The sequence below is a fragment of the Centropristis striata genome, chromosome 5, assembly GCF_030273125.1.
Source record: "Centropristis striata isolate RG_2023a ecotype Rhode Island chromosome 5, C.striata_1.0, whole genome shotgun sequence".
Lineage (NCBI taxonomy): Eukaryota > Metazoa > Chordata > Actinopteri > Perciformes > Serranidae > Centropristis > Centropristis striata.
Genome location: NC_081521.1, coordinates 5,367,763 through 5,390,251, shown reverse-complemented (window position 1 = coordinate 5,390,251; position 22,489 = coordinate 5,367,763). Strand labels below are relative to the sequence as shown.

Genomic DNA, 22,489 nt, shown 5'->3' with positions numbered 1-22,489 from the left:
GAGCTGAAAAAGATGATGCCAGCATGGCATGGTGATCATTATTTAAGTTGCATATACAGGCAGAATGAAAAAAAGTCAAAACCAAACCAACAAAATAGCCCCAAACTCCAAAGGGTTAATATGAGATGTGTGAATGTATTGATGCAGAGTGTGTGGCTGCAGCAGGACCTCCTCCCCTCCTGCAGCCTGCTGCTTGTATGCGCAGTTTTGCTGCAGCCTGGAGTCGAGCACAGCTGCCCGGTAAACATCACCGACTGCCCGGCTGCACCGTTAAATACCAACCGAATACCAGCCGCTGTTTCTGGACAGAAAAAACTACAAATAACCAAGCAAGCGAGCCGGTAAGGCTTCGTTTCAACGTCTGCGTTACTTTCCGGTAGTGTAATTAGGATCCCCGCGTCAACGGCAGTAGTAGTAACGGCAGTTAACGTCAACGGCTCGTTCTGCTAGCTACGTTAGCTACGTTAGCTCGCTATCTAGCAATTAGCTAGCAGGCTCCACCTTGGTACTCGCATTGTGTTTAACGCTACTTAACATATCTCCGCTCATCCAAGCTTTATTCACAACTTATTAACATCGTTAATCTGTTAAGTCATTTTATGTGCATGCGGTATCAGCTCCCACTTTAGCTTTCTTCATTTTCATAGCAGAAAGAGTGCTTTTTTTTACACTAGCTATCAAATAGACGATAGCTGCTTCACTAGCATTCACCACTGAAGATAGTTCAATGGCACTGTTTCCTCATGATCACGTGTCTTATAAAATGGACATTAAACCTCTGAAGTCCAGGGGATTTTGGCTCAAATTTGTCAATTTCCTATGCATTCATTTCTGTCTCTGTTTAGCATCTTTCAGTCTGTCCTTACATCACATGCATGGCTCCTTTTTCTCCACACAAACGTGGCTATCAGTCAGATTTTTCATTTTATTTTAATTAACAAAGTATAAAGCTGCCAGGAGCCCAAAAGACACAGGTTTCTATGGAAATATACTATTTTTTTTAACCATTTATACACACAAAAACAGCAGAAAAAATAATTAAACTACAAAACATTCTTTTTATATGTAAATTAAAAACAGTAATAGTTTTCATTGTAGAAAGAAAATTCCCAATTTAAAAATGGTCTAGAAACATAAATTGCACACTGTGAAAGCTATGATTGCACTTTCAACTGGCTTTCTCAGCTTGTCTACATATGTATAAATTAAGTTATTAATGTAAATAAAACGTGTGTTTTCAATAAATAGATGGACTCCAGAGGGTCAATGACCATGTGTCTTATAAAATGGACATTAAAGGGGTTATGTCCACTTCGTAGCGTCAGGTTTCACTTTCAATTCAGTGGAAATGTAATTTGTTAGCCTACGTGTTAAGGGACACATGAGGTTTCAAGGGCATTCTTGACATTTGAAACAGCATCTGATAGAACAGTCTACTGTAACAGCTGGAGTTTACCTTTGTCATGAAAATGTATCTACTCGATGTTCATATTTCCTGTTTTCCATAGCATTTTGGGGAACTTTATGACCATGTTGGCTATGATCATAAAATTTGTATTTGAATTGCATCTCATGATAAAGTTATTGTGATCAAAAGCTCTAAAACAGCTGCTGAATTGACCTTGTGGTTCAGATTGTTTTGTCCAATATAGACTGCTGCTGTAACTTGTAGGCACACTGAACATTTCTTGAAGAAACATGTATTCAATGTAGTGTTGCAACTAATTTCGCAAAACCCACATCACATGACTGGAAGTGAAACTCACAAGTGCTCGAATGTTTATTTAATCTACAAAGTGGGCACCTCCTTCTAAGAAAACAGGTAGAACATTACTCAGGATAAACCAACACGTATACACACACGCAGGTACAGGTACTAACAGCTCTCCTCTGTCCTGACGAACACATGACTGAGTCTACATGATTGTGTCAGTCATATTCTGCATAACTTTGTAACAGCTCATGTTAATGTGACTGTTTTTTCACAGGTGAAATTGAATTAAGCCAAAGCGTATCTGTTCCATCTCTATTTTGGTTCTGACCAAGTGGGTATTGCTCTACAAATGGATAATGGAGACTGGGACCATAGGGTAAGAGATGGCTAGAAGTCAGACTAGAATAAGAGCAATTTCAGATGATTGTTTCTGATAAAGATATGTTACATTTACTTTGTTGCCAGCTTAGTTCACATCCAGTATCTAAAATAAGGACAGTCTAATAACTTCCCTGCAGTGAGTCATGCCTTTATGAAGGTTGCAATGTTGGGATTTCATTGAAACTGTTTTAGAAAGGTGTTAATTCAACTTTTGATCATTCTGGAGGCTGTAGTTTGTGGTTCTGTTGGATTGTATTGCATTATACAGAGAGATGATTCTAATATTAAGTCTTGTTTGTATAATTAGGGTAGACAAAATGTTAGTACTTCTCACCATAATGCAATATAATTCAACAGCACCACAAACTACATGATTTATTGCAGGGCTTTTGTATTAGACTAGAGTAGATTTTCAGCTGAAATTCACACTGTTCATGTTATCGCCTCCAGCTGCAGGATGCAATTACTTTCATTTCACAAAAACACATGATTCTTACACCTTTCTCTGTTCCTTTTTGTCCTAGATGAGTACTCCTGTTACCTTAAATGTGGGGGGCCACCTGTATACCACCAGTTTATCCACGCTGCAGCGCTATCCAGACTCCATGCTGGGTGCCATGTTCCGGGGAGATTTCCCCACAACTCGCGATTCCAAAGGGAATTATTTCATCGATCGCGATGGGACTCTGTTCCGGTACATCTTGAATTTCCTGCGGACATCTGAGCTCACCCTCCCCTTGGACTTCACAGAGACAGACCTCCTCAGGAAAGAGGCGGACTTCTACCAGATCGAACCTTTGATCCAGTGCCTTAACGATCCCAAGCCACTGTATCCTCCGGACATCTTCGAGCAGGTCGTGGAGCTCTCCAGCACTCGGAAACTGTCAAAATATTCAAACCCAGTCGCCGTTATCATCACACAGCTCACCATAACAACGAAGGTTCACGGCCTGTTGGAAGGTATTTCCAACAACTTCACCAAGTGGAACAAACACATGATGGACACCAGAGACTGCCAGGTGTCGTTCACCTTTGGACCATGTGACTATCACCAAGAGGTGTCCCTCAGGGTTCACCTCATGGACTACATCATGAAACAAGGCTTCACCATCCGCAACACGCGCGTGCATCACATGAGCGAGCGCGCGAACGAGAACACGGTGGAGCATCACTGGACTTTCTGTAGACCAGCTCACAAAGTTGAAGACTGAGTTACAGCAGGGTCTTTGTGGGTGAAATTACTGTCTGATTTGTCTTCATATAACACAAGTCATGATCAAAAAGGAACACATTTTGACCTCTTTTTCAGTAGTGTGTCACTAATAATCATTTCTTCCCCAATAAAGATAAATGTGGCACAGTAGCACAAGAATCAAAGTCCAGACAGATGGCATAAAAACATTGAAAATGTGAATTCTTGATTTTTTTTTTTAACCTGTGCTACATTTTTGACATTTTTTATATATATTTCAGTGACGTTAAAGTCTTTTACAGCTTTTCTTATGAAGCAGAAGTACCCTATATCAATGATTTGACTATGATTTTATTTATTTAGGGATGAATTAAACATCCCAACAATGCTAAAAAATATAGGTAAAATGATTTTTATAGGAATAATTGTGATTTAACGTGGTTCCAATACCTGCATCTGTTTATTCTGAAATCAGGAAAAAAAATGTGAACAGGTAATCACAATTTGAGACTTTGATGCCTGCATAGATGTGCATGTTTTGGACTTCAGTTTCTGAACAAAGACCTTTTCTCAATTCTGAGTTGTCAGTAGTGAACCTTTTTTTAAGAATAATAAAAAATAATTTATGAATAGCCCAATTTACAGTAGATCTTAATATTAGTCTTTTAGCTCTCTTCTGTCCTTGTATGGTACTGTTTCTGAACACCTTAGTCGTTGTTGCATGTGTCAAAGTGTCTTGTGTTTGTATATGTATATGTGCGCTTTGCAGTATTATGTCATACTGTTACAGTTTAGAGCTCATATCAACAGTGATGTGTTTGGTCATTCCAGCCAAAATAAATCCATTTGTGTGTCATCATTCTTTGTTTTATGATTGTAATTAAGTTTCACCTCAACTTAATATAAACATTCAACCACTTTAAGATTATTGCAAGCATATATAATCAAGTTAACTGAACATGTAACAGCTGTTTGGGCTACTTATAATGTAGCAGATCTAAGTAATTGTAAGAAATTACAATCAGTGTTAAACTGCATTATTACCATAGACTGTTGTTACATAGACCTATTTTAGCTTTTTTACGACCCTGTGGTGTCATTGGATTTCTATCCAGTGACCTATTTATTGAATACCAAAAGAAAAAGCTTCAGAAAACAAATGGAAATGTTTATAAGCTCATCCGAGTTTCCAATTTATTTATTTTTTGGTCTCATCGTAGTTTAACAAGTGTACATGCTTTTGTTAGAAAGTTAGAAACAGGTGATACAAAAAAAAGAAATTAGGTATACATTCAGTATATTTATCTAACCTTGCACTACTTATTGATAGGCGGAACTTAATATGCCAAAAAATGGTACAAACAGTGCTGACACACACACACAATTTACTGTGATTTTTACAGTAACTTATTGGCAGCAATTAACAAGTAACTTTTGCACTGATCCAGTGGCACATGCACTCTCCACAGGTGTAGCTACGGACATACCAATGCAATATTAACAATATGATATGCAGTGGTGGAAACTAAATACATTTACTCAAGTATTGTCCTGAAGTATGACGTTTGAGGTACTTATACTTGAGTATACGAGAGTTTTGTATTTCTATGCTACTACAAATATATTTCAGCAGAAAATATTTTACTTAATTTATTTGATACATGTACACCATACATACACTACCAGTCAAAAGTTTGACACACCTTCTCATTCAATGTTTATTTATTTATTTTTAATATTTTCAACATTGTAGATTAATACTGAAGACATAAAAAATATGAAGGAACACAACATGAAATTATATAGTCAACAAAAAAGTGTTGAAAAAAAAAGATATATATATAATCTTACGGTAAGCGGTAAGCTAAACGGTAAGATTAAGATTAATGCAAATATACAAAAATGTACAAAAAAGGTATGTATATATATATATATATATATATATATATGTATATATAATCTTTATATATATATATACATATATATGTATATATATATGTATATATAATCTTTATATATATATATACATATATATATGTGTATATATATATATATATATATATATATATATATATATACATATATATATATATATATATATATATATATACATATATATATATATACATACCTTTTTTGTACATTTTTCTATATTTTCATTAATCTTAATCTTACCGTTTTCAGTGTTTTAATGACACATAACCCAACCGGATGTTGCGACTCTTCCTTGGTGCGTTCGTTTTGTTCTCCATCATCGAGCTGCCGTAAATTCCTACATTGATTCTAAGCCGCCCCGCTCTTTTGCTTTACGCATGGCCACATATCGAGGGCACCCTGTCCTCACGTCCGTTGTTCTTGTAACAAGTGTAAAGGACATGTAAAAGCTCCACGCCTGCTCTGTCCTTGAAGCAGCAGAGTTTCCTCCACCGCCTGTAGTATTTTATCGAGACACGATGTTTAATAGGAGTGAAAACATAAAATATATCCTGGACCTTGTTCCGGGTAAAAAACGTCTCGGGGTGTACAGGTTTCTTCCGGTCTTCTTCTGTCTGGGAGGCGTCATGGAGTGGATCATGATCAACGTGAGGATAGGAAGAGAGACTTTCTGTAAGTAAAAATGCACAAAGTAACCGTGAAACTTTGTTTTTAGACTTGCTATTGAAGCTAGTTGACGTTAGCATGATGGCCACTTCTGTTAGCCCGTTAGCCTTGTGTCTGCCTTGGTATGTAATTTAAAATTTTTGTTGTGATCTGTTTAATTTTCTATGTAACAGCATACATGTCAGTTGCATTAGATATATTGTGATGTTACAGAGTGCATCGTGTTAGGTCTGGCATGCTACTTCATTTGATTTTAATCGTTTTAGCGATGTGAAAAAAAATGCCATTTTACACGTGTCAGTAACTCAGTGTGTTTACACTGTTAGGACTGTGCTTGTCTGCAGATTTGGGACCAAACACCCTTGGTGAATTTCAAATCGTCACACTGTTCAAATAATTACCTAAGTCATTTTTTATCAAAATTGTTTTTTTTGCCTAAATCATCTCCTCGTGACGCCGGCCACCTATGGTAAAATCACCTACACCCTCAGTTGATCAGGTCATGTGATTTTACCCCTTTAAGATAATGGCCTATGTCAAGTGTGTGACTTAAGCGGATTCATTATGCCTAAGTCAAAATAAAATGTGACTTAGGCAATTTTTTGAGCATGCCTTTGTGACTTAAGCAAGATATGGTAACGCTTTATTTTGAAGGTGTCTACATAAGAGTGACATGAGCGTGTCATAAACATGACATGGGATGTGTCATGAACATTAATGACACTTTGAAGTAACATTAATGCTCATGATACTTGTCATGTCATGTTTCTGACAGGCTTGTGTGACTCTTATGTAGACACCTTCAAAATAAAGTGTTACCATATCTTGCTTAAGTCACAAAGGCATGTTCAAAAAGTCATTTATTTCTCTTAAGTTACATACTTTACACACAGTGTTATTACTATGCCAATATCCATCCTTTGTTACATCCTTTTTGAGTGAAATGATCAATAAATGTCATATGTTACACTTTTAGTGAAGTTTTTTGTGTTTCCTGCAAAACTTGAAAAAATGACTTAGGCATTTTTTTTTGTCAGTGAGTCACAGCGTGTTTACACTGTTAGGACTGTGCTTGTCTGCATATTTGGGACCAAACACAATTTCAAATGTGTCCTCAGACTTTCCTCTCCTCCCCACTCTCATTAGGTAATATGGAAAAAGTGAGAGAAAGGTGGAAAAAAAACAAGCATTTTCTAAGTAAACACAGTACAGGCAGTTAGATGTGTCAGACTGCTGCACAGCTGCTAACACAGAGAAATAAAAATCACACTCTATTTTGAATGAATACCTCATTGTTGATTTTTAAATTCTATTATTGGTGTGACTAACCATCTCTGTTTTAATAATGCATAAACAATAGGCAGGTGATATTAACAAACAAATAATGACTGGGAACTTGTATCACTAGACCCTGTGGCAGACTTTAAAACTAAAGAAGACAACATACTTACAATGCTTACAAATACTACTACAGTAGCAGTAGTTGCTTAGTTACTTTAAAAAATATCCATTATGTAAAATAGATTTATCCATTTAAAATGCAATAGATATCATGTCACAAAGAAAATTATTGAAAAACAAAATCAAAATTCAATTTACAATGTCATCAAGGAGAACAGTAGCAAATCCTCACATTTGACGTGGAACGAAATATGTATTTCTTTATGTTTCTGCTTGTCAAACAGCTATCATGAACATCTATCATCAAAATTGCTGCTGGCTTATTTTCTTTTGACTCACTAATCAGTTCATTAACTAATTTATTAACTAACCAATATATTATATCATTGGATTTAGGGTCTTAATGCATGCATGTGTGAGCAATATTAAATGCTGTGCCTAGTAGGAGTGGAGCTAATCATCTTTTAATGCATTACATTCATTTATTAACTCATCATATGGTTTGGGTGTGAAATGTACAATACCAGTCAAAAGTTTAAGCACACCTACTCATTCAATTTTATTTGTTTATTATATTTTCTACATTGTAGATTAATATTTAAAAAATCAGAACTATGATTGAACACATCATAGGAATTATGCAGTTACATAAAAGTGTTAAAGAAACCAGAATATGTTTTATATTGGAGATTCTTCAAAAGTAGTCACCTTTTGCTTTGATGGTCTCAAACACATTAAGAAGGCAAGAAGTTCCACAAATGAACTTTTGATAAGTTTTTAACTAACTTTTAACTAAAAACCATCCAGATGAGCAGCTCATGAATCTTTTAAGTTTTTTTTAACACTTTTGTTTACTATATAATTCCATAGAGGGCTGCAACTAACGATTATTTTAATTAGTGATTAATCTGTTGATTATTTAAACAATTAATCGAATAGTTGTTTGGTCAATAAAATGTATAAAAATATCAATCTCTTGTTTGGTCCACAAACCAAAGAGATATTCAGTTTATTGTCATAAAGGAACAAAGAAACCAGAAATATTCACACTGAAGAAGCTGAAATCAGAGAATTTTGACTTATTGTCTTTAAAAAACTGCTCAAACCAATTATTAGATTATCAAAATAATTGACGATTAATTTAATAATTGATTATTGTTCGATTAATCGAATAATTGTTGCAGCTCTAATTCCATATAGTGTTCCTTCATAGTTTTGATGTCTTAAGTCTTAAGTCTTAAGTAAGATATTTTCTGCTGAAATTTATTTGAGTAGAAGTACTAAGTAGCATAGAAATATAAAACTCTAGTCAAGTATAAGTACCTCAAACTTCATACTTCAGGGCAATACTTAAATAAATGTATTTATTTTCCACCACCTCATATAACATTGTTAATATTGCATTGGTCTGTCCGTAGCTACACCTGTGGAGAGTGCATGTGCCACTGGATCAGTCCAAAAGATGTAAAAATGAAAGGAATTCTAAATGTGTTTCTACTCTCTCTGAAACCACATCAATTTTTCCAGATGTGCTCAAACGGGTCATTTCAGTAGAGTCAAAATCCTCTGGTGTTAAAAAGGAAAAGCTGCCGTGCATATTTGATCCTGTAGTATTCTGACTGAGGCCATTTAGGGATACAGAAATGTGGTTTTTCTCTACAGAGAACAGACTCTGATCCCTATTTTTATCCTTCAGCTTGTAAGTAATTTCCTTATTACATATCTGTGGTAATTGCAAAAACGCTTTATTCTGCAGGATACAGAAACTTAAACACACATTAACTGTCAGTTCCTCACCTAAATGCAGTGCAGACATTATTAAAGTTATTGATTACTCACTGCAGCTTTAACTGTATCCAAACTGCCTATATTCTAGTATTATTTCGGTCTGTTATCTCATGTTTTCTTTACTTCTGTTTTCTTTCTAGACGATGTCTACCGAAGAAAACAATCAGAACGGAGCTACGAGCAAAAGATAGCAGATGGTTCGACAGTTCTCAAAGAGTCTGCAGCCAAGTGAACATTGTCGCATTTAATGTGGACTTCACGTGTCGTCTAAGGACACATTCTTGGACTCTCGCTCCCTCTCCACTTATTCTTGTGTCTAATAGGCTCGGATGGACTTCACAGCTTGTTTCAGCAGCAGTAGAGCAGTTTTGAATGAGTCAAGAGTGAAAGGCTGATGGAAAAACATGCAAGTTTATTGTTAATATGATCTTCAAATGAAGAAACAAATAATACTACTACTGCAATCTTAAATGAAACAATGAAATAACCCCAATAACGGTGTGTTATTGATTTGGCTAAAAAACAGTCTCAACCAAATAGTAACAAAAGTAAAAAATACAGTACTTTGTATTTAGAGACATCTTGGATGATTTTGCAAAAGATGTGTTATATACTGGCAAAAGAAACGGAAGCTCTTTCTTCTACTTGTTTAAATTCTGCTGCTCTGCAATTATACATTTCTGTACATTCATTTAAAAAAAAAAAAAAAACCTTTTGGGTCATGAATTGTATTTGTTTATATAAAATGTAACTTAAGAACTGCATTTTTCATCCTGCATCCTTTATTTTACACCCTCTCAAGATTTACCTCCATCAAAAGCATGCTTTGGTTATTTCAGTTGTACCATCCAATAGGAAGAGTCTCCAGACAGATGAAGCTGTTAGGGTGCTTCCACAACAAAACAGGGTTTCCGTCTAGTCGCACCTCATTCAGGTTGGTCCGGATGTAATGACTGTCGTTGCCTTTGCAGAACGTCTCATCTGTTATTTTTGAGATCTTGTTGTTCTGCAGAACAGAAACGGGAGAAACAATGCAAGGACACACAATTAGCTGCTTCTTCATAACATCATATTGTTTTCTACTTTGGCGTTTTGATTAATTGCTGTGAATTACAGATGAACTTACATGCAGGTGCACCACATGAAGAGACTCTGGAAGATAGGGCACTGCTGTCAGTTCATTGTTTCCGAGATAAAGAAATGCCAGTTCTGTGAGTTTCTGCAAAAAAAAACCCCAAAAAGACCAATATTTTGGATGAGGTTTCCTGCTGTATCAAAAATAAAAATGCATGCAAAGTGCATAAAGTGCAACATTTAAACATGTCAGTGGACTGTCTTACTTTAAAAGCAGTGGCCTTTACACCCTGGGTTTTAAGATGGTTGGAATTGGCATTGAATGACACCAGCTTGGCAGGCAGCATGGGAAGTTTAATCAGTCTGTTTTGTGCAAGAGAGAGCTCCTCGAGATGGGGAAGTTTTGAAAAAGCTCCGTCGTCTATCTCAGAGATGAGATTCTCACTTAGGTCAATTACTCTTAATGTGGCTGGAGAGAAAAAACAAAGGTGGAGAGTTTAAAAGATGACATTCACTGAGGAGTTAACTACCATAATGACTTATATTTACCCATGTCTGCAAAATCGCTGTTTTTTATTTTTGTGATTTTGTTAAAACGTGCATAGAGATATCCTGTTTCCTTTGGCAGTGTTGGGACGGCTGACATTTCAGGGGACACATCCTCACAGTACACAGATCCACTCAGGCAAACACACAGCAGACATGTCGGCAGCTCTGAAAAGATCACAGTGTTTTTTTCGTCACCTGTGTACAGATTTTTTCCCCTTCTTCTAAATACATTCACTTGGTCTCAGCAGTGTGACTGTGGAGTCTAAACCCCAATACACAGTTTAGATGAGGACACTTGATCGGCCCCATTATTACATAATATGGGCTTTAGCTACATTCACAAAAAATGTGGAAGAATGCCTCAGCGTGTTGCATAATCAGCTTTGAAACTGTTGTTGAAAACTATTTATCTGTTTAGACAAACCTACCATCGGCTCTCGGAGCTGGTTGGTTAGTGTCTTGAGGGGCATCATAGTCTGGAAAGTCTACAGTGTCTGTCTGTAAAAAGGATAAATCTTCATAAAAGCTTTACTTTGCCTCCCAACTCAATAGCATTATGCATTTCTTCCACCCACTCATTAACACTGTGGTAACCCCAAAAGATTTTTTTTTTACCTTAGCTTTTATGACTTCCATGTATTCATCTTTTGCTGCAGACGACAGTATCCATGGGAGCATTACAGATGTAAAAATCAAAGTCCTTAATTGCATCATTGTGTCTTAGTTGCTGGTGAGAGAAGAGAGTGTCTGTCTGCTAGGCTGGGATCTGAGGTACATGTGAGCTGAAAAATTTTCCATCCAGTTTTTTATTAAGCTGCCAGAATACTGCTGAGTAAGAAAAGGAGACAAATGTTAACTCAATACGTGCTGAGTTTGTGTCGCTCTCATTGGTCAGGAAGATTCTAAAGGCTATAAACGGTATTATTATATAGCAAGCGGACGGGAAATGTCTTGAAATTAAGCAGACATGTATTAAAATATGTGTTGAAATATCTCTAAGTACACCTCATAAATGCTGCTTTTACATTTTTTACCTTAACTGACAAAAGAATGTTGTGACTGGAAAAACAGAGTGGCTCTGAGTTCCAGTAATTGATGGGAAAAAAATGGATTCATGAAATGAATTGCCAAAGCAAGCACTGAACTGGAGAGAGAAAACTATTTTGAATATGTCAGTTTTTTAAAAACTTAGGAGAGGGCTGCTCCCCCTTAAGAAGTGATTATACTTGAGAAGGAACAGCCCATTTTGAGGGTAAAAAAATCATTTTGTTTATCTATTAATCAGAATGCCATAGATGAGTTCTGGTGTGCAGCTGCATCTCTTTTTTAAATTATGATGAGCATTTTAGCATTCTAGCAGCTGGACAGTTACGAAACATATCTTCAACAGTTTCCATTAAAAGGATGTAGCTTTGTTTCTTAAATCTTGATTGAATACAGATACTGTCTTTTTTTCTATTCAGGGATCAAAAACACCAAACATCTCTGGTCCCATCTCAGGGGTTGCTGTTTTATTTAATACAAAATTAAACGATTTAGGACAGTTGTTCAAACCAAAGCAAATAAACACAAGCAAATCAAAAAACAACTTTAATATGTACCCTAAGGCTCTGGGAATGTTTTACTACTTCAGGACATATTATGAACTATGATTAGTCCCAAAAAAAAGAAAATTAATTACCATAAATGTCAAGGTTTTTAACGATTTTTTTCAGTTGCTTGTGCTTCGGGCAGAGTGGTTCTGACGAGCGTGCTTAAGCCAACACTGTTTAAAATGCTCAATCGGTCGCTCTCTGTAGCTGATCTTCACCTTTGACCTTGCGGTGCAGAATAGAGAGTAAAAAAATCTTTCTATATTCAATTATAAAAAATAACAGTGTCCCCTAAGTTGTTTATATAGCTATGGAATGTGTTTAAATGCTGCAGCCTGCTCTCATGGTAAAGCAGAAATACTAGTAAGGGTTGTTCACTACTGGTTTGTCCAGTTTTTCGTCGGAGGGTCGAAACCAGGAAGTCGTTCCCAGACAATAATTTGCATGTGTGTTAAATAGTCTATACATTCTTTACTTTTGTTCAGTTTAAATAAAATGAAAAGTCTATGTAACCATCACAATTTTGGGGGGAAAATGATGCCCGTAAGATCAAGAAAATGTGATGCAAGCACTCAAAATATGTTTTTTTTTTTTTTGTGTATGTTAAGTTGGACATAATAATGATCTTATTTTTTTTCTGCCTTTTTTTGGTCTTGTTTTTTTTTGTCTTTATTGACAATTAAGGAACATTACAATCATGAGGTCAGACAAAAAGGGATTACAAGAAACAAATGTCAAAGAACTGATCAGGAGAAATAGTAGTAAAAAATAAAATAAAAATAATAAAAAAAAGAAAAAGAGGTACATATATTGGTCATGCAGAGAATATGAAGTACATAAATTCTGTGCATTCACTGATAATGATAAAACAATTGTTATTAGAAATTAAGATTATACATTCATCGGGCTGTCATAATATTGAAGAAATAATTATTTTTTTGTCTTTTACAATTCTGAGAGACTTAAGAAGATACTAAGAAAGTTAGATAAATGATTTCTCAAGTCCATCCAAAAACCCTGCATAATATTACATTCACAAAATGCATGAGCAATAGATTCCTCCACATCACAGAAGACATATTTACTATCCATATCCATGAACTTAGATAGCATTGCAATTGCAATGATTTTGTGTTTTTTTTTAAATTATTTTTTACTATTATTTCTCATGATTAGTTCTTTGTTTCGTGACATTTGTTTGTTTCTTGAAATCCCTTTTTGTCTGATGTCATGATTGTAATGTTCCTTAATTGTCAATAAAGATAAAAAAAAACAATACTGAGCTAGCTAATGACTGTTAGTTGAAGGGTAAACAAGCTATTTTGCGCTGTAATAAGCCTATATTGACAACTAAGCTGAAGTGAAAGATGTCTTAACAACCCATACTAACGAGCAGGGCCGGTTATTCCTACAGGCCACCAAGGCGGCTGCCTAGGGCGCCAAATTGGCAGGGGGCGCCACAAGCATACATCTTTGTTTTAACAACATTGATTAACGAAACATTTTTTAAAAAGCATGGGCAATAAAACCCTCATTGAATTAAATGAACATGCCCCAACCCATATATTATATAAAATATGATACGACTACATTTTATTTATTTTCAGTCTTTGCCATTCTTAATTTGATGAAGATCTGTGTTTTCTTATTTATTTATTCGTATTTTCAATTCAGTTGTTGTTGGTAAAGTTCCAAAGTTTCTAAAAATAAAAATGTTCTGAGGCCATTACCTTGCTTGTAGTTCATGTATCAAATATTAGTGTACAGCATAATACATATAACATAGTGTACCTATATCAGAATGAATACATGGAATGGATGTGGTTCGGGGGGGGCCCAAAATGTCAATATCGCCTAGGGGAGCCAATGGGCTAGAACCGGCCCTGCTAACGAGATTAAGCACCTAATCATAACTTGTTACAAAGATATTAACTCGGTTCTATCATGTGTTTCATTGATATGTTCTCCTTCTCGTAATACCCGCATAAACTAAAGTGAAATGTGGCAGGCAAGGGTAAATTTTGTGTAAAATGTTAAAGTGTATTTTTTTTTTTTTTTAACAAGTGTGTTTATTAATTTTCAGAATAATCACACTACAACAAGATACTGTATAATACAGGTGCAAAACAAAACAATCACAATAAGGCTTATCGTCGATGTGAGTATCACTTATTTTTTTAGTCTTATTAGAGATTTTTTTTTTTTTTTTTTTTTTTTTTAAATAAACTTTATTAAGGCAGTTGGGTGGGGTGTAATACAAAAAAATACATCAGAACGTCGCCAGGGGGTTTCAATAAATCATAAAGAGGTTGTCATACAAAAATATTATAAAAATTACAAATATTCAGAGTTTTAGCAGCTTTCAAATTAGTAGAGTCTTTAATAGAATTAATATACTGCTTGGTTTCACTTATAAATATAGAAAAGAGGGGATTTTTTTTTGTGTATCGAGATTTATGTATGTGATATTTTGCCAATAGTATAATTAGATTTATAATGTAATATTGATTTTTTTGTGTGTATGGGAAGTCAGTGAAACCAAACAGTATATTTTCAAAACAAAGGGACAAATTAGGTTCAATTAAAAAAAAAAAGGTAGTTACAAATATCTTTCCAGAACTTAGACGAAAAAGGGCAAGACCAAAATAAATGAAAAATACTTTCAGGGTGCCCTTCACAAAAAAAGCAGTCTTATTAGAGATGACTACTGATGTTATTCAGAGTATGAGCAGTGGTCGCATTACGTAAGGCAGATGTGTGGTGAGAAAAGAGGAAACAGAAGTGGCAGTGTAGCGGAAGTGGTTCTGCCCTGAACGATCCGCTGAGCGAGACGGAGGACGGAGGCTGAATTGTCCAGAGAGAGAGAAAAAAAACTAAAAATCGCCAATATTGTAAGTGTATTAACATCGCACTCGTACACACCGCATTGTAATACTAGATTTTCATTCGCAGGTTAACGTTTGCACGTGTGTCTCATCGTGTCCGCCTGGATCCCGATGAGAAGCTTCATGATAACGAAGAGAGGCTAGTGGGTTAGCTCGCTAGCAGGCTAGCAGCTAATGCTAACCAGCTAATGCTAACCAGCGAGCTAGCAGCTAATGCTAAGCGACGGTCGGGTTCCATGACACTTTGTTCCGACAGGCTCGTCAGTCTGGGCGGGCCGTCATACAGCTGCTGAAAATGAATTAAACGCGAAAGTAATACGCAACAACACAAGGTTTTGCTTTCTGTTCATTACAATAACACCAAATATGAATTGCCAACACCCCAACCTTGTTTTTTTTTATTTTTATTTAACGAAAGTCAGTCGTTGCTTCTGCTGGCCTAGCTAGCGAACGTTATCCGTATATAGACGACGGTGGCGAGCTAACTGTTAGCCACTCGCTTTGCGTAATCACCAATACGACAGATTAGCAACACCAACGTTATCTAATAAATAGAGCTAGGTCGACAACGTAAAACGGAGCATACATGAGGAATCAGATCGGCCACGTTTAACAAGCTAGCGTTGAAATCGGTTAGCAAAAGGTACCATCCCCGCTAGCGCTGCTAGCAACATAAGGGGAGGGCATTAACTCTATGGAGTCTGGGGCTATTGGGTCCATTTCTGAATCCTTTTCATCCTGCCTGTATTCACCACTTAAAAAATGTTTAATGCCATGTTGGTTTATTTTTTTCAGCACAACCTGACCTCTATGACCTAATAATTTATTTTTTACTCTGACTTACCGGATCAACATTTTGAACCCAAAAGAAACAAAGAAAAACCAACATAAATGTGATCTTGTGATTGTGTGTGATCCTGTCATCCAACTCTGGTTTTTATTCTAGTGGGACTCTATTTTATTTGTGTCTTGTGTGTTTAGTGTAACAATTTTGGTCATTTTGTACCTTTTTTTTTTTTTTTTTTTTTTTTTAATAATTTTGTCTTCTGTGTTTTTTTTGGTCATTTTGACTTCTCATTTTGTGTCTTTTTTTGGTCATTTTTGTCTTTTAGTCCTTTAGTCCAACATAAAATGTGATTTTTGAATCTTTTTTTTACTTTCAAAACACTATCATGCTCAATGAAGAATTTGAAATCTTTCAAATGTGAACAAAGGTGTCAAATCTAACATATAAGAGGGTTCCATCCAGTTCTATATTTTTATACAAAATATATTTGACCTTGTCTCCAGTTTTACTTGGTATGTCATCATCAAACTGAAACTGGCCTCATGTAGTTTACAGCCAGAACTTTAGAGGTAAATTTACAGTAGGGACTTTTTTTTTTTTACTTCTGGTTGTGATGATGAAGTCGTGCTTTGGCGCTTTTGGTGACTCCAGAAGGTTAAAAACCTGACCCGGGAAGTCTTCGTTTGGTGGAGCAAGTGTCGATTAAAGCACAATTAAACGAGCCAGTGAAATCGCTGTGTGTATAACATTTGGTAGCTAATATGATGGTTGATGTTGGAGACCAACTCCTGAAATCCATTAGTCAATACAAGTCTTTTATACTCCATTGGTGCATTTACTACCCTCTTGTGACCCTCGTAGCTAAAAAAAAAAAAAGGCCATGCATACAACTACTATTAAATCACCATACATCAATATTTTTTTCAGATTATTTTTCATAAATATCTTAAACAACTTCAGACTTATTCAAAACTACCAAACAAATCATTTTCAGAATTTTAACCTGTTAAATGCCAGTTCTCTTGTGACCTTCGTGGCCAAAAATGCCCCCGACTTCCATTCAAACCACATATTTTAATCTCACCGCCATTATGGTATAAAACCATGAATTCTGTAATGTCAGCATTTCATTTTGAAGATAATTAGTGATATTTGACATTTTCATTGTATTCCACCATTTTCCCATTGTAGGCTGATGCATGAAATTCTTGTAATTTTGACAGTTATATAATGGAGGTTTGTGACTACCAGGTGATGTGGTGTGTGTGTGATGTGATGTATGGGGATTTTATAGCAGTTTTAGTGTGCATGGCCTTTTTTGGCCACAAGGGTGACCTGAGTGTAATAAATTTGAGGAGGGCATAAGGGTTAAAATTAGGAGTAGAATGATTAGGACAAGAATAGACAGGCAAACGCTATCTACTAATGCTAGCTAGCAACTAACATTAGCTAGTGATATGTTTGGTTGACCCACTTGCTAAGGGCCCCAGTTTACAATACCTATCCTCACTTTTACATTGAATCCAATTGTTTCCTTGGTTGAAAGTCAAAGTCTGACAAAGCAAAATCAAATCAGTTCATAATGCGCAGTTCTAAGCACAGAAAGGTCTGGTCAATGGACAATGAGAGGCCTTTTGTGAAATATTATTCCTTTTCTTCTCTTTAACTAACTTCCAATACTGTATTTTATTGTTTCTCCAGTCTAGAAAATGGATAAGAACGACCTGGTACAGAAGGCCAAGCTTGCTGAGCAGGCTGAGCGCTATGATGACATGGCTGCAGCCATGAAGTCTGTGACGGAGCAAGGTGCGGAGCTGTCAAATGAGGAGCGCAACCTTCTCTCAGTTGCCTACAAGAATGTGGTAGGAGCACGCCGCTCATCCTGGCGTGTCATCTCCAGCATCGAGCAGAAGGCTGAGGGCAATGACAAAAAAGCGCAGATGGCACGTGAATACCGGGAGAAAATTGAAATTGAGCTGCAGGACATCTGCAATGATGTGCTTGTAAGGATTTCTTATTTATTTGGTTTTTCAAAACAGCCCTAATCACTAAAGTGTTTGTGTGGTAATATGCCTGATTTATAATAAAACTTAAATATTGTTTTCAGGGGCTACTGGACAACTTTCTCATTAAAAATGCAAGTGCTGCTGAGAGCAAGGTGTTCTATCTGAAAATGAAAGGCGACTATTATAGATACCTGTCTGAGGTTGCATCTGGGGATATGAAGAAGGGTAAGTGAGAACATGATTATCATCCTAAATTTGTGCTGCAACATTTTGCTTAAAGCGGCATTCATTAATATTTAATAACAATGAGTCAATTAAATATGTGAAAGGGGTCACACATAGTTTCAAGCCCACATAACATTATCACCTCTCAGCTCTTTCTATCTTTCAGTAATTTTTTTTTTTTTATAGCCTGCAAATGTATTATTTTGGTTTCCTCTCACAGCACTCATCTTTTTTCCTTCAGTAATAAAAGGCAGCAGTTTTTTTGTTTTGTTTTAAGCAACTAAATAAGCCACTCAGTAGGAGACAAAGTTGGCCTATAGCAAGTGAACAAACTTAAACATTTGAGGGTTAAAAACTACCAACCAAGCCTGAAGACTTGGAGTAGTCATGGACCCAGCAGATCCAATTAGAGTTACAAAATCAGCCTACTGTGAGCTTTAGAATATATCTCGTGTAGACTTGTGCCTCAGCAGGACTTAAAAAAAACAAACCTTTCCATGAATTTATCTTCAGACTCAACCACTGTAAAGGTGTCTTTTCAGGTTCCTAAAAATATATTGACAGCTGTAGCTGATTTAGAACACTGCTGCTCAAGTCCTCGATACAACCATGTCCCTTAATTTTGTACATTATGGACCCTCCACACCTCAGGTCGTCTGGGACAGGTCTGCTTCTGTCCCCAGAGTCTAGACAATTCAGTTTTTATGCATCATATTTTTGTAACAAAATCCCTGAAAAACTGCAGGTCTGCTGCCACTCGTCTTTTAAATTGAGCCTGAATGTGTTCAACGCTGCCTTTTTATTAAATGAAGTAATTATTCATTTTCATAGACTGCCTTGAAACTTTATTTTTACTTGTCTTATTGTCTTTTTATTTTCTATTCCCTCTGCTCCTTCATGACTGTATGTACCGTATCATCATTATTTTTTGCTTGTTTTGCTGCCCCCAGGTGGACAAATGATCAATTAATGCAGTTTTAATAATGTGTTGTATATAGTAAAGGTAATTTTTTTTTTTTGTGTATTTTTTTTCTCCCTAAAGATACAGTGGACAACTCCCAGCAGGCGTACCAGCAAGCCTTCGAAATCAGCAAGGGGCAGATGCAGCCAACACACCCTATCCGGCTTGGCCTGGCCCTCAACTTCTCAGTCTTCTACTATGAAATCCTCAACAACCCGGACAAGGCCTGCAGCCTGGCTAAGGCGGTATGAACTGACACTCATTGTCATAGTATTGAAACCTTTTACAGGTTAAAGGTAAATTTTAGGATTTAAAGATGCCTAACATGACATATTGCTTGAAACCTTCAGGACATTTGAATACTTGTAGGGCCGTGTGATATTCAGATATTTACAATAATTTCACAAAAAACGTTATCAGTATTGCGACAATATTGTAGGGTTTATTAATGCTCCCTTCACATAGTATTTACACACTTGCGATATTCCAATTCCAAAGTTTAATACAATATCTCGTCTAACATCACGATATAGATATATCCATATAAGTGCAAGTCTTAATTACTTGCACACATTGTAAGGGGATTCTGAGCTAATTATTTTTTAGTGCTGATGAACTCAGATACATTTTCAGATTTGCAATTTCCATGCTGTTGGATTTTAGTTTAAATAACAAATGTATCACTGTATTTCAGGCGTTTGATGATGCCATCGCTGAACTTGACACTTTGAACGAAGATTCTTACAAAGACAGCACCCTGATCATGCAACTACTAAGGGACAACCTGACTGTGAGTTTTTAAAGCACCGTGCTGTTTTGACTCTAATTCATCCTGATGTAAAAAAAAACAAAAACATTTATTACTCACAACAAATTCTAATGTTTTTTCTTTTCCGTTCCCAGCTGTGGACATCAGAAAACCAGGCAGATGAGGGAGAAGCTGGAGACGGGGAAAACTAATGGAATTGCACTGTTAATCCACCTACACTCTTATCTTAAACACAGACAGCTTATATACATCCCCCTCCACTCCATCAGCTCCTCCCACTTCTGTATGACAAGCAGCCTGAATTGCTCCTGACCAACTAGTTTACCCCTCTCAGTTCACTGTGAGGCGACAGGGTAATTTTCAGTTAGCAGATTCAGTCACTTTGTGGAAACATGTTGTATTGATTAGTGAGTCCATGTTGCTGTTGTTTTTGTCTGCTTTGTGTGTGTGTATGTCTGTATGTAGCGAGAGAGCATGTGTGAAAGGATGTGAAAGATTGTATGTGAGTGTGTATGTGGTCTGGGGGGGGGAGGGGGGTGTTGTGAATTCTAATCGTCCTTCCAAATCCCTTTGTCCCAGCTAGTTTGTTGTGCATTTTTCATCCCTTTTTTGTTACTTTCTTATTTGTGATTCCTCATGATATTTACAGGTTTTATTGTATGGTAATTAAACTGGCAGTTGATTTCCACCAAACACTGTGATGGTAGGCGTTCCATTTGCTTCACAACCCCCCAAAAACAGTTTTTGTGTTTAAATTTCCAGACATGTGTACAATCCTGTATTAACAACTAACTGCAATTCTGCTGTGTGCTCATACAGAAAGGAGGCAGGCTGTATTGTGACACTGACATCTTGGTGTAACGCTCCTTGATTATGTTCACAAATTCACAGTTTCAAAGTTTCAAGGGACCCCTCAAATTGTCATGTTAGATTTGTTCAGACATTCCACATTTATTCGGCTTTCGGAAAGACAGTGCTCCTTTTTTTGTTTTTTTGAACTAAGTATGGATTGTCATTGTAGTTTTACTCACTGTTCAGGTGCTGCTTGATATCAGTACAATGGAAATTGTATGTGCGTAAATGTGGTTCCATGTATTTTGCAAGATTGACTATCATCTGTATGTAAAACCTAAAGTAACCTTTTATTGATGTTAATTGAAAATGTCTTGCCACACTGTATCAACCCTGCTTGCAAAATATTCCTCTTTAAAGCGGTTGTTTTCTCCCCCAAAAAATCTGTGCCTGGCTTTCTCTTGCAGCCTCTGTGGCTGCATCTGCTTGTTGTTTTTAAAATCTCAAAGGGAGTGAGTAAGACCAGACAAAATTAAATTGCTTAAATCTTGACCTCACTTTCTACCCAGGTGCATCTCTGCTGTTAAAGATGAGCAAGCATGAATGATCGCCTCAAAAATCAGGTCTATTTTAAAGGTGCAATTTGGAGAAGGCCAATCCATCACTTTGGAAAGAAGCTCAGTGTCACAATACCATTTATCACCACTACATTCCACATATTGTAGTTGAAGACACCATTCCACATTATAGCTGACAGTCTGTTTACTCTGACAATGCTCCAATGAATTGAAATGATCTTATGTTGGGAAAAAAAATCATGTCAGTTTTATTATTATGCTTGATGAAAATGCAGTTAGTGAATGTGGAACGAAGCCTGTCTGTATATCAGGTATCTACTTGCTTTGTTTTTACTGACAAGTCTTATGGCTAAAAAAATAAATTTGCTTCTGTAACAGTCTATTACCCAGTGCACACACGTGGTTGTGAAAATTTAGAATAGCTCTAAAAAGCAATGACGAAATGGAGATAAACAATGGTTGGTGTAATTCTAGCTTTGTGTTTATGTATCTTAAAACCATTCTAGTTTCACTATACATGTAAGAAATAGGAAAGTGTCAAAGACCATTCAGTGAAATAAAGTTTCGTTTAAGATAACAGGCAGATTACGTGTTCATTTTTGTTCAAAAGGAATATTAATATGGTTTAGTTACTCATTAAGACAGCTTAAAATCAATGAGTTTGTTGAGAAATTGTGGGTCTGTCTGGGCTTGGAAAACCGTCCACTAGAGGGCGAAATAAATAACGTTACACTTAAAATAATCACCTAAGTCATTTTTTGTCCAAAAAAGTCAAAATAAATTGTGACTTAGGCAATTTTTTGAACATGCCTTTGCCTTGTTACTTAGGCAAGATATGGTAACACTTTATTTTGAAGGTGTCTACATAAGAGTGACTTGAGCGTGTCATAAACATGACATGGGATCTGTCATGAACATTAATGACACTTTGAAGTAACATTAATGCTCATGATACTTGTCATGTCACGTTTCTGACAGGCTTGTGTGACTCTTATGTAGATTCCTTCAAAATAAAGTGTTACCATATCTTACTTAAGTCACAAAGGCATGTTCAAAAAAATTGCCTAAGTCATTTATTTCTCTTAAGTTACATAATTTACACAGTGTTATTACTATGCCAATAGCCATCCTTTGTTACATCCTTTTTGAGTGAAATGATCAATAAATGTCATATGTTACACTTTTGGTGAAGTT

General features: G+C 36.1%; 4 protein-coding genes across 5 annotated transcripts; 3 read left to right on the top strand and 1 right to left on the bottom strand.

Annotated features, from left to right (window-relative positions):
* The first annotated feature begins 189 nt into the window (after positions 1–189).
* On the top strand, positions 190–4,146 carry kctd6b (potassium channel tetramerization domain containing 6b). 2 transcript variants are annotated; one of them, XM_059334038.1, is made up of 3 exons: positions 190–341; positions 1,989–2,090; positions 2,620–4,146. In XM_059334038.1, the coding sequence occupies exons 2-3, from the start codon at positions 2,064–2,066 to the stop codon at positions 3,304–3,306; spliced, it is 714 nt and encodes a 237-aa protein (XP_059190021.1). In that variant the 5' UTR covers positions 190–341; positions 1,989–2,063; the 3' UTR covers positions 3,307–4,146. The 2 variants fall into 2 exon arrangements, with proteins under 2 accessions (XP_059190021.1, XP_059190022.1); XM_059334039.1 differs by lacking the exon at positions 190–341 and having other exon boundaries at positions 1,807–2,090.
* Positions 4,147–5,607: 1,461 nt separating this feature from the next.
* LOC131972378 (ubiquinol-cytochrome-c reductase complex assembly factor 5) lies at positions 5,608–10,653 on the top strand. Its single transcript, XM_059334212.1, has 2 exons — positions 5,608–5,894; positions 9,218–10,653. The coding sequence occupies exons 1-2, from the start codon at positions 5,741–5,743 to the stop codon at positions 9,307–9,309; spliced, it is 246 nt and encodes an 81-aa protein (XP_059190195.1). The 5' UTR covers positions 5,608–5,740; the 3' UTR covers positions 9,310–10,653.
* ognb (osteoglycin, paralog b) lies at positions 9,769–12,905 on the bottom strand. Its single transcript, XM_059334211.1, has 6 exons — positions 11,316–12,905; positions 11,129–11,198; positions 10,701–10,865; positions 10,418–10,620; positions 10,204–10,296; positions 9,769–10,083 (listed from the first exon to the last, which is right to left on the bottom strand). Exons 1-6 carry the CDS (start codon positions 11,412–11,414, stop codon positions 9,913–9,915), a joined length of 801 nt encoding a protein of 266 aa, XP_059190194.1. The 5' UTR covers positions 11,415–12,905; the 3' UTR covers positions 9,769–9,912.
* Positions 12,906–15,060: 2,155 nt separating this feature from the next.
* Positions 15,061–21,872, top strand: LOC131972351 (14-3-3 protein beta/alpha-1-like). Its single transcript, XM_059334176.1, has 6 exons — positions 15,061–15,183; positions 17,666–17,967; positions 18,072–18,195; positions 19,238–19,401; positions 19,851–19,946; positions 20,060–21,872. Exons 2-6 carry the CDS (start codon positions 17,674–17,676, stop codon positions 20,114–20,116), a joined length of 735 nt encoding a protein of 244 aa, XP_059190159.1. The 5' UTR covers positions 15,061–15,183; positions 17,666–17,673; the 3' UTR covers positions 20,117–21,872.
* Positions 21,873–22,489: the final 617 nt, after the last annotated feature.